This window comes from Vicia villosa, unplaced genomic scaffold, assembly GCF_029867415.1.
Source record: "Vicia villosa cultivar HV-30 ecotype Madison, WI unplaced genomic scaffold, Vvil1.0 ctg.001404F_1_1, whole genome shotgun sequence".
Taxonomy (NCBI): domain Eukaryota; kingdom Viridiplantae; phylum Streptophyta; class Magnoliopsida; order Fabales; family Fabaceae; genus Vicia; species Vicia villosa.
Window position 1 is genome coordinate 160,943 of NW_026705605.1, and position 12,091 is coordinate 173,033.

Sequence of the window (12,091 nt, forward strand, 5' to 3'; positions counted from 1 at the left end):
TCTCAATTAAATAACATCTTTTCTTCTTTAGTTACCCGTTTGTTAAATTATTGTGGGGCCTATTATGAGATTTTTCTAAGCTGCATCATTTGAGCAAATATTACATGAGTTATTTTAAAGAAGATGTAGCACATTGGGACCCACAGATAATCATTGGTGAGTAGCACCATTGGAGGTGTTCTTAGAGTCACACTCGTGAAGTTTGTTATAAATGTCTTATGGTTGATGTGGTGTAGAGTGTGGAGAACCATTGAATGTACATCGAGGGTACAGATACAATGAGAGGTGTGCTCGTGTACGTAGTTTGTAGACAGAGGTCTACGTAGTTATTAGTGATTCGTGCCCCCTTATTGGATTTTTCCAATGGAATGAGGCGGTCTTCACGGACTCAACCAATTTGGAGTTTCACTTAAATTCTTAGGAACCTGCATTTAAACACAATGTATTCACTTTTTCTTTCCTTTTTAATTTAATAGTTTTCAATTGTATTCAAATATTGCAAATTCATTAAACCTAGATTTAGGTATCCTACTTAAGTTTGTAGGTCTTACTGATGTAGAAATTAATGATGTCGAATTTATAACTGAAACAATGGTGGTTAATATTAGTGATAAGGAGCCTTATTCCGTCCGTATTCAAATGAGGAAAGTAGTTTTAGTTTTAGAAAAGTCAAAATGACTAACCCTATTGTTGTTTACAATATGATGGAAAACCCTTACGCATAAAGTTTTTAAGGGTTTAGAAATTCACTTCAAGTGCAAGTCCAGATGTTAGAGTTACCATAACCATTTTTTGTGTCTAAACTGTTAAGAAGACAAGGTGAAAAAAGTGTAACTACCAACTCTAGAACTGCCTTTTGACAATGAGGATTAATCTTGGGGAGATGACGAGGTTCTGGGAACCTGAACATTTTACTCAAATGAAAATAGAATGGAACTTTCATACTGGGATGTTGGAACCAGTGTTTTAAAAACTGGACCGGTCATCGAACCGGTGAGGATACTGGGTCACTGGTTTATCGGTCGAACCACTGGGTCACTGGTCGAACCGCACGATCAAACCGGATTAAACCGGATAACTTGGTTGAATAGACCTGTCATTATATAGGTATAAAACCGGTCGAACCGGATGATTCAGTCTCTAAAAAAATATAACTAGCTTTTAAATTTTTTAAAAATATCATATCATAAATTCACAATTTCATAACTTAAATTCAAATTTTAAACAAAGGTATCACATATAACAAAATAGTAAAAAATTACAAAGTCTAATTGCAAACAAAGTCTAATTACAACATAATCTAATTGAATAGTTTATAACAAAATAATTCCAATGTTTACCAAATTTAATTCAAAATAGGATCCTCCTAAAAAGAAAATCAAATAAAATTCAATATGTTTATGCTATTTAAGAAAATTTATTAGCAAAGATAACAAATAGACAATAAAGTTTTTAATTTGTCACTAAGGAAAAAAACTATGTGAGAATGCTATTTAAGTAATACACTACTAAATATATTAAAAAAAAAGTTAAAAAAAAAAAGTTTAAAGGAAATGTTAAAAAAAAAAAAGTTTAAAAAAAATGTAAAAAAAAAGTTTTAAAAAAAAAGCAATTAAACCGCCGGTTTTCCCGGTTCCCACCGGTTTGATGGCATACCCGATCTGACTATTGAACCAGACCGGTTACCTGGCCGGTTCGACCGGTCCGACCGGCCGGTCCGGTCCGATTTTTAAAACACTGGTTGGAACGTCATCATACTGGCAGGTGACGCTCCCCGAAAATGATAAATGCATCTTGGAAGTTTTTCGGTACTGGTGTGAGTACAAGAAAAACTTGCCTACACTGGTCTTATCTTTCATTTGTTCCAGTGTTAAGGAGACATATTCATCATGGTCATCCTCAAGGGTTGATCTCATTGAAGCAATGTCACAAAATTTTGAAGTTTACGTGTGGATAGCTTCAAGAACTTCAAGGATAAGTATTACTTCGTCGCATCCTTAACCTTACTCTACATGAAAGTCTTAGTGAGACTCCAGCATAGTCGGTTGATGAAGAAGGTGGGGGTGCCATGTATAGAAGCAAAGAGATAATTTCGAAGCCACTAGATGATAATGCCTTCAAGGTCCAAATGAGTTCGGAGGAGGAGGTAGAGTAATATGTTGAGCACAAGAGTACCTCGTCCGCGGGTAAGGTACGTGGACAAGTTCATAAAGTGGTAGTCTCAAAACCACTTTGTCTTTCATTCAGAGACGTACACTTACAAAGAGGTCGGTCTCTCTAAAGAGAAATATAGGTTAAAGAGATCCCTTATGAGTAGGAATGGAAATAGGGCAGATCTATAGGGACTTATAACCTAGTCTATTTAATGTTATGTCAGCCCAGGCCTATTAAATAAAAAGTTTAGACTTAGACTTTTCTAAAAGCCTATTTAATTAAGTAAAATAGGTGTATATTATTAAAAAATCTTATGAAATGTTATAGGCCGACCTATATATTCATATATATTAAAAATAGGTTAAATAGGTAAGCCTATATATACATATATATTAGAAAATAGGCTAAATATGTTAGACAATATATGCATATATAGGCTGGCTTATAAGACTTCATGGATAAAATGGAATATTTGAAAGTCGTAATGTAAAATAGGTTTTTAAGTAGGCTTCAGGTCAGACTTTTTAAAAGACTAGATCAGGTTAAAAAAACATATAATAGGTCATAGACCAAACTCAGACCTTTTAAATTTATCATAGGTCAAATTCAAACTTTCTAAGGTCTGGTCTGATCTAACCTATTTTCACCCCTAATTGTGAAATTCTGAAAGCACATTTATGTTAATAATAACGTTTGCTGACACCATTTCCACATACGCCGGAAGTAAGAGGCTTTTGTGAGAGTAAGCATTATCATCCCGGAAGGAAGATGGTACTGGAAAGAAAGGAGAGATCTTGAAGAATGTTGATTCTAGGAAGAAAGCTAACATACCTAAAAAGGTTGATGCAGTGGTGAGTCTGCCGAAGAATGTAAGGTTGATGCTTCGAAGACCTCAAGCGATTTAGATCGTATCGTACGAAAGAGGTCAGACGACGCTTCCTGTTTTATTTGAAAATGGGGTATATTGAAACATAGGAAAAAAGAAATATATTAAAATCAACGAGAAAAATATTGGTGAAGAATTCCAAATTCGTGTTAAAATATAAAACTTTGGTCAAATTTAAAAAACTGGTGGCATCTAATCTAAATTTTCTTTTTTCTTCTCATTTGATATAAACAAAATTTAACTTTTTAGATTTATTGAATAGGTATAAATATAATGTTTCTATCTAAATATATCATTTATAGAATAAATGTAAAAAATTAAACTTATTTATAAAGGAGAAAAAAAGGGTGTATCCTATAATTAATACTAATAACTTTAGATTAGTTAATAATTTATTACATCATTCTTTTTCAAGTGTCACAAATGAAAAGTAGTTATTATTTTAATATTATTATAATATTCTTTTCTAATCAAACTCAAGTTTTAAAATAAGAATTTATTCTAATTGTTATTAAAAAGGTATTAGACGCCAAGATAATGAGATAGCTACAAGACCAATTACACCGCCTAGAACCTTTTGTAGTAAAATATATACATCTTTTTGTCATAGTAACAAATGGTTACTGAAATACACGTCACATTCGACAGTTAAAACTTAAAACCTTCCAATCCTGTTAGCATCAAACATGAAATCCAAAAACTTTGAATCTAACCCCTACTTCCATTTTTAAATTTTGAATAAGACATCATTATTTTACACTTCATTTATGATCAATAATTCAATTTACAATATTTCTGGTTTGCTGTAATCTTCTGTGTGCTTCTACTGTATAATTTTAAGCAGAGACTGTAATGATTTTATGTTGATCTACAAAGATTTCACTTTACAAACCTCGATCTCGAATCCACAATCCATAAGCATCAATAGCCATGCTCGCTGCTGTTCCGAGAGTCGATCCTTAGGACCTTTTACTTCAACAAGCTTAGCTTCTCCACTGTATTCTCCACAGAATCGCCATAGCAGCAAATCAGGCATTCCGCTAGACCAGCTTTTGTAGTCTTCGCAAAGAAGCTTGCAGAAAGATGCCAAACAAGAGCCCCTAACACAAGTAACAGCAGCACGAAGCTCGTCTAAAGAATGGTGTTCCCAGTTAACTCCTCTACAAGATGTCCCGTTATGTGTTTCCCATGACTTGATAAGAAACTCCTCAGCCATGCCATCGCGAATTTGCTGTAAATGGGATTCTATTATACTCGCTCTCGCCATGTAAAAACTATCGGTACCCAAATCCAAAGGAGCATTCTGTAAATTCAAAGGCTAATAAGTGTTCATAATCAAATGAAGCTACAAGTCGAATAATTACTCTTGAATAAGATGAACCTGAAATCTAGTATGGAAGACATTAGGCACATCGGCATATATTACATCCCACATAAGAAGCCCAAAAATAGTTAACCATATGCCGCTCTCTGTATGAACACCTTGCCATCCCTCTGCGGCGTAATAATCCAAAGCAAGCTCTTCGACCCCGCATTGCATCCCTTCTTCATTGTAAAACCTGTTTTTTGCTCCCAGTTCAGAATTCAAAGGTCTGCCTTGAACATAAACCTGAATAATCACACGAGTCACTATGAGAAAGTCATAATATTACAGGAAATCTGTAATGTTGATTTCATTAGAATCGTAAGGGAGCAGAACAGAAACGAGAATCTTAAAACAATAAAGCAGTTACCTCAGGGATCTTTCGCAGTACAGATTTAGAAAAACTAGGAACTTTCCACCGTCTTGGTGGTTTTCCTAAGCGAATAACACGTCTTTGTAATGCCATTCTTGCACCAGCTCGTACCCATGGATCCAGCAACGCGTTTTCAGCCACTTGAAGGCTCTCATCTATGTAACCCAGATGCTCCAGATCAACAGATAATCTCAGTGCCCAATATCCTCTTTTTACATCACAAGTGAAAACATTTTGCAGCAACTTAAGTAGGTCAATTGCATCGCTGTACCTGAGAAACAGAAGTTGATTTTCTTCATCATCTATAGTGCACAACACGATAAAAAAATTGCAATGATAACACTGAATCTAGTGATTTTCTTCAGATGTTTCTACTATAACTTTTAAAGGCTTTGTGTAAAAATGTGTAAGAGTTTTGTATATTAAACCACAAACGGATACCTGCGCTCCTGCTCAAGAAAGGAAATCCCTAACGTAACCACTTTGGAATATACCCATGATGCTGTAAATAAGTGATGGAATGTAGATACTGATTTAGAAGTCGAGCACTGGATGGGCAACACAGCGGATACACGGGATTCAGCGATCTTTATGCACCTCAATACGATATCACTTTTGTTTGCATCAAGGGCTTCATCCATAACTTGTGCCACTTCAATGGCCTGAAAACTAAAGTTATACATGGAAGCGGGAACAGAAGGCCGCAAGAATCTTCGAAATTAGACATCTACCTCTTCGAATGCAAGAAGATCCGTGTGATTCGAGAATACTGGTTCCAATATTGTGCAGGTATAAGTTGGATATTTCATTTTTCCTATATCAACTAGTAGAAAGGACGAAAGATCCTGTTCTCCGTTTAAGAAGAAAAGTCTCTACAAAAGACAAATCACTTACATCAGAACTACTACTGCGCTGCTTTAACTTAATTCTGAAATTAATAAAAGCAATATAAATCTGTCACCTCGATACGCCAGATGAGAGATTCAGCTTTTGAAGAAATCTTGATACAGAAACCAGTTTTATCTAAAATCATATTTGATAGGTGTGGCCTGCATACAGCAACAGCAGGAGAAACGAAGCATTAAATAAAACATTAATTGATCCTGCCTTCTTCATAAATAGTAAAAATAGTAATAAAATTTTAATACCATAATCCTGCATATGTAGAAAGAATAGATGAAATGAGATCTTGCTTCTTCATCCCGTGACCGCAACTCTGGAACATCAAAATAAAAAAATAAAAAACTGAATAGCAAGCTTATACATTAAAGAAACAACAGTAAAAGAAAGCGGAAATAAATAACATGTATGAAATGCATAACCTCCAACTTATGACTATTCTATTAAAGAAACACAATATATTGTTCAATTGTTTGACCCGTATCTGTCCACATAGTATGTCTCTCACTGTGTAGTCATCAGAAGCCACTTTCAATGTAGGAGCACGAACTATGGATACAATCAAATTTAGAAGGATCCATCCAAAATGCTCCATCCACTTATAATATGACAAAGATACATGCTTAGACTGCACTCTTATACAATGATAATAAAAGTAATATTAATAAAAAAATGGTAAAATGCATTTGAGATGTACCATCTGAAATATTGACACAGTTCACAAATGTGGAGCAAGAATGGAAGAGAATTAAAGAAACATGAAACAGCATAAATCAATTTGAGATTTGGATAAACCTATATGAAAGTTCCTTCTCCTTTCATTGTTTTTTTGAAAACCTACTCAGAAGACAGAGTATAAGCTTAAGGACAATACAAACTAAAATGGCCAGGGTTGATGTAATAGATTCCAACCTTTTTAAGCAAGAAACACAAAACTTCACGTAGCTCAGAGACAGTGAGCACATCTAATATATCATTCATGTCTCTTTCACATAGTTGATTTCCATCTTCAACAGTGCAAATGTATTCTTTCTCTGCAATAGGATCACCCCAAAGACACAGATCATTGAGGAGGCAATAAGAAGATTTACCACAGTAGGAGAAAACCAATTATATTTGCAAGGAAAGATAAAAATAAACCTTACTATTTTATTAAATTACCCGCAAGTTCCTTGACTGCCTTTTGAGTATCCAATATTTCGGGATACAAAATACTAGACATGCGAAACCAAGGTCCTACATAAGCACAATACAAAAAATATGTCAACTCCAAAACAAACCCCTTTATAAATATTGCAAGCGCTTGATATAAAAAATGATAAGTTTCAGGTATTGCAATAACCTTTTCTAGTGTATATCCGAATAAAAAGTCTCTGACTGTCATTTGAAAGTGAAGTGAATGATTCTGTCAATGGATGAGACATTATCTAAATCATCTGATAAAAAAAAAGTAAAAAAAAATAAAATTCACAAGTGTTACGTTAAAATGAATACCTATATAGGTTTTTTCATCTTCTGTTAGAAGGTGAATATTATTTTTTAAGGCTTCTTGTATCATAAGACAAAAATTTAGCTGGTACTTTACAGATGAAGGATTCTTGATAGCAGATTCAACAACATGCTGAGCATTTTTCCATAAACATTTATAAGTCTCATCTTCATACTTTCTTTCACCATCTGGTGTTCTGTGGCACATAATCCGAATTGGAACTGCATCACGAGAATGTTTAGGAACAGAAGTGACATGTCCCTGGAATATACTCCAAAGAAAAAAATAATGAGGACTTGAATCAAGTAGCTTAATCCATTTTTATGAGGTAATTGCAGGGATCAAGTAATTTATTCGGAATAAATCACTAGCAGAACCTTTAAATATTGAAACCTGATAGTCTCCTTACTGTTTAAACCTAATAGTGGAATCTTGAGTTTCTTCAAAACCCGTCAAATTCAAAATACTGCCCTTAAAGTACTCATAAAAATTTAACCCTAAAAGGCTAAAAGTTAAAACCTTTTTCCTATTGCCCACAAATTCCCTTTACTCTCGTACGAACCCAATGAAACTTTAGCCAACAATTTTCACTGCTTAATTCATTTACCAAATAAAGTTTCTAAAGTAAAGCAACGCAATCACACCATGCGCAACTCAACTCAATTATCACGTGCTTTCTATATAGATAATAATAATTCACTCTATAAAAGTAAAAAGTGACAAAGCAAATGAGAATCGCAAAGCAAAGAGTACACAAATGCGGAGAGCAACTCACTTTCAAGCCAAAACTTTATTGTACCTGAAATACAATGTCATAGTTGTCAATTAGAGGAGATAGATACTGTGCCAGCTCGCGTGGAAGATACCCTAAAAATTTAGAATACTCAGAATCTACAGAAACAACCTGAAACAACCAATAGAGGCAATTAGTTCCATATGTAAAATCAGTCTGTTGCAACTTATTATAAAAAAGATGGCAGTGTATTAGATGTGTCAATCTATGCATGGATGTTCATGTTCCTAAATTAACTCTTTAGTTAACAATAGCTAGATCACTAAAAATATTTGAGTCCAACCATAGCTATCTTAAAAATCATACAAAGTGTAATTTGTGATTGGTTAATCAGGGAAAGTGTATTTAAACTAATTTCATAAATGTGAGAAAGAATATACTTGAAGGAAAAAAATGTACTTGATTATTTGGTAAAATAACCTATGCAGCACAGATACTTCACATTGAAGTTGTGTCTAGCGTCGGACACCAACATACATCACAGACATATGAGTGCCACTAGAAAAACAATAACCTACATAGCACAGACACTTCACATTGAAGTTGTGTCTAGTGTCAGACACCAACATGCGACATAGACACTTCACATTGAGGTTGTGTTTAGTGTCACACACCAACATACGACATAGACATGCGAGTGACACGCTAGAAAAACAATAATCTATGTAGCACATACACTTCACATTGAAGTTGTGTCTAGTGTCAAACACCAACATACGACATAGACATATGAGTGACGCAAGAAAAACAATAACCTATAGCACAGACACTTCACATTGAAGTTGTGTCTAGTGTAAGACACAGACATACAACATAGACACTTCACATTGAAGTTGTATCTAGTGTGAGACACCAACATACACCATAGACATTCGAGGGACGCTAGAAAAACAATAACCTATGTAGCACATACATACACTTCACATTGAAGTTGTGTCTAGTGTCAAACACCAACATACAACATAGACATATGAGTGAAGCTAAAAAAAACAATAACCTTGATGGCATTTGGATCCTTAACATTTTGTGAATCTCTCAAAAGAGAGACCGTATCACCAGCACATATTTCCTCTTGATCAGCATATCTCCTACCCACAATCAAAGTTTCAAGCTTTACTTCAAAAACATCACATTCATCATCAACATTATCAACAATATCATGATGGTTAGTATCAATAGGGGTGAATTCGGATGACAATGGCGAAGATTCAGTTGCAATAATTGCAGAATCCTTATCAGCAATGGGACTTTCAGTAAACTGCAATTTTTTCGGGAGCGTGTAATCCGGCGCGTGTGGATCAGGGCGAGTGAAGTTTAACTGAAGTAGAGTTTGTTGTGTGAGTTTTCGTTTCCGGTTTGTTCCACTTAGTTTAGGTTGAGAGAGACACGAATCTGAAAACATAAATTGAAATTGAAATTAAATTGAAATTGAAATGAAATTTGAAATGAAACGGTGATGATGATGATGATAAATGCATACCGAGATGAGAGTTGATGCGGTGGTTATCGGAGGGAAGTGTGAGGGAACAAACGGGACACTGTACGGCGTCGTTTTGGGGGTTGTCATTGTCATCGGGTGTGGTCGGATGTTCCGGTTGGGGGTTAGGGTTTGGAATGGGATCGGAGAGAATGGAAAGACGATTGGGAAGGAAACGGCGGCGTTTTCCGATTAAACGGATCAAACTTTCTCTGCCGGTGAGTACCATTTTCGGAGGCTGAGAAACGAAACCCTTCCATTTCCCGCCTCATTCTTCCTTTTTATATCAAAAAGTTTTACAGGTTAGATTGGTGTTACCCTTCATCTTCATATTTTTACCTTTCACCTTCATGTTTGTGTTATTTAATATTCCCTCCAGTCTTAAAATAAAAGAGAAAAAAATGTATTTTTTTTTATTCTATTATCTTTTATTTCATTCAAGGTAAAGCAACACTCTTAAAAATGTTCAAGACATTTTATCAACCATAATATCTCTAACTCTAGAATAAAACTAATTCTTAATTGTATGATTACTATACAGTATAGTAGATAATCGACTTAATTCTTTATCTTGTAACAAAACGTCTAAAAGGCATCAAATAATTGTAAACGATTTTTCAATAAAGTGGTCTAAGTGCATTAAAAAAACCATCAATTAAGTGATATAATATATGTATGTTAAAGGAAAGAACACTCGATTAAGATCCCAAACATTAGAATGAGCAATATCAAATGGGGATGTGGATCTTTTGTTGGAGTTGGATAAAAAATATGCTTTTACATGTTTGTCAAGTTGGCATGACTCGCAATTTAGAGACTTTAAATATGGAAGTACTTGAGGAACCAACATTTTAATTTATCTAAATTTGGATTACCCAAACAATAATGAATGATATTTGGAGACGCGAAAATATATCAAATGGTAGATGGATCATTAAAATAAAATATAAATTTTTTTTACAAACTTTTTATCTCGATTATACATATGTTTGAAGTGAAATCTTTAAAATTGGGCGTCTTCCTTTTTTATTTTGAAATTAAAAATAAATTATATTTCACCTGGGTTAGCGCCTTCCTTTTTTTATTTGGAAATTAAAAATAAAGTATATTTCACCTCGGTTGGAAGACCAAACCGAGAGAAAAAGTTGAACAAATTATGGGTTGGACTCCCAGCGCCTTTCTATTTTATTTTTAAATTGAAAATACATAACATTTCACTTTGTTTGCATCTCCCAACCGAGGGGAAAAGCATAACAAGTCATGGGTTCGCCTCCAAACTTCATCTTCCATTAACCAAGTCTTATTTTTGCACTAAACTAAACTCGAAAATATCATTTAAATCATACACGAAACTCAAATATGAAATTGCATTGTAGTTAGTATCGCTTATTTTGATGTTATGTTAATTATTTGATAATTGTTGTATGTAATTTGATTTATCGCACTTGTATAATTTGTTTATAATATTATCCTTCAATTGATTAGACACGACCTTTGAGACATGTCTCCATTTAATATATTAGAACTTGATCATAAAAATTTGTTTTTAGCCTTTTAAATCTTCATATTAGTCAAAATAGTGAGTGTAGCTTGAATCTCAAGTTAAAAGTCTTAAATCAAGGTTTTTGTAAAAATTTGATTCGAATCAAACAAGCTGTGATTCGAATCAAGCAATTGCTTGAAAATGAAAATTTTGTTTATGCCAGTCTGATTCGAATTAGAGAAGTATGTGATTTGAATCACGGTACTTCTCGAATCATATGAATGTTGATTTGAATCATGTCATCATATTTTCTTTACAAAAGTGTGTGATTCGAATCACATTTTGCTTGATTCGAATCACACATCCTACAAATAACAAACTTTTTCACTTTGCTACCTTTCGGATTTTTCTCTCTTTGATTCAACTCACAAAACTCATGATTTGACTCGAATCACATTGTTCTTTTTCTATCTTTTTTGTCCCTTATCTATAGTATATATTTAAACCATTTAGTTTGTCTCTTTTTAAGTGGTGTAATTGTGAAGGATTTTTTATATCATGTTAAATAATGAAACATCAAGTAACATCTAGAAAAGATAAATTATTTTGATAAGTTTTTGAATTCTTATGTTCTAAAAAACCCAAAAATTCACCAAGAATCCAATCTTTCTTTGTCAAGAACCTTGAGAGAAATCATGAAAAATTGTCTTCATTCACACATTATATCCATGATTCAACCTTGTGAAAATCTTTTTAGAATATTGAGAGTGCAAGAAGTTATAGTTTTGTTGTGTGAGATCCTTTAAATAATTTTCATCATCTTTAACTTTATATCAAGAAACTATTATTGTGGCGCTCAACTCTAAAGATTGAGCGTGAGAGGTAGATTAAGGTACATTTAGGAATCTAATGTTTTTGTGTGAAGTTTTATTGTTTGTATCTATATAAAGGACAATTTCTTGTTCACATTGTTGGTTGATGCTTATCAAGTAAGGGAATATTTGTCTTAATACTCCAAGGAAGATTTTGGTGGATTCGAGTAAAGATTATTGCAGACCAAAGTTGGGAGTTATCTTCATTCGTTGTTAGAACAATCGCTCAGACAAGTCTTCGTCAGATTCGAGTAAAAGGTGTTGCAAAATTGATGCTTGAAGAAGAATTATTGTGGCTATC

The 12,091-nt window shown here is 33.8% G+C and overlaps 1 protein-coding gene across 1 annotated transcript; it reads right to left on the reverse strand.

The window, feature by feature from the left end:
• Window positions 1–3,584: 3,584 nt before the first annotated feature.
• LOC131634977 (fanconi-associated nuclease 1 homolog) lies at window positions 3,585–9,796 on the reverse strand. Its single transcript, XM_058905607.1, has 14 exons — window positions 9,439–9,796; window positions 8,956–9,350; window positions 7,965–8,069; window positions 7,171–7,426; window positions 7,019–7,081; window positions 6,838–6,912; window positions 6,589–6,710; window positions 5,925–5,992; window positions 5,738–5,825; window positions 5,508–5,648; window positions 5,218–5,438; window positions 4,774–5,047; window positions 4,422–4,649; window positions 3,585–4,343 (listed from the first exon to the last, which is right to left on the reverse strand). Exons 1-14 carry the CDS (start codon window positions 9,662–9,664, stop codon window positions 3,909–3,911), a joined length of 2,697 nt encoding a protein of 898 aa, XP_058761590.1. The 5' UTR covers window positions 9,665–9,796; the 3' UTR covers window positions 3,585–3,908.
• Window positions 9,797–12,091: the final 2,295 nt, after the last annotated feature.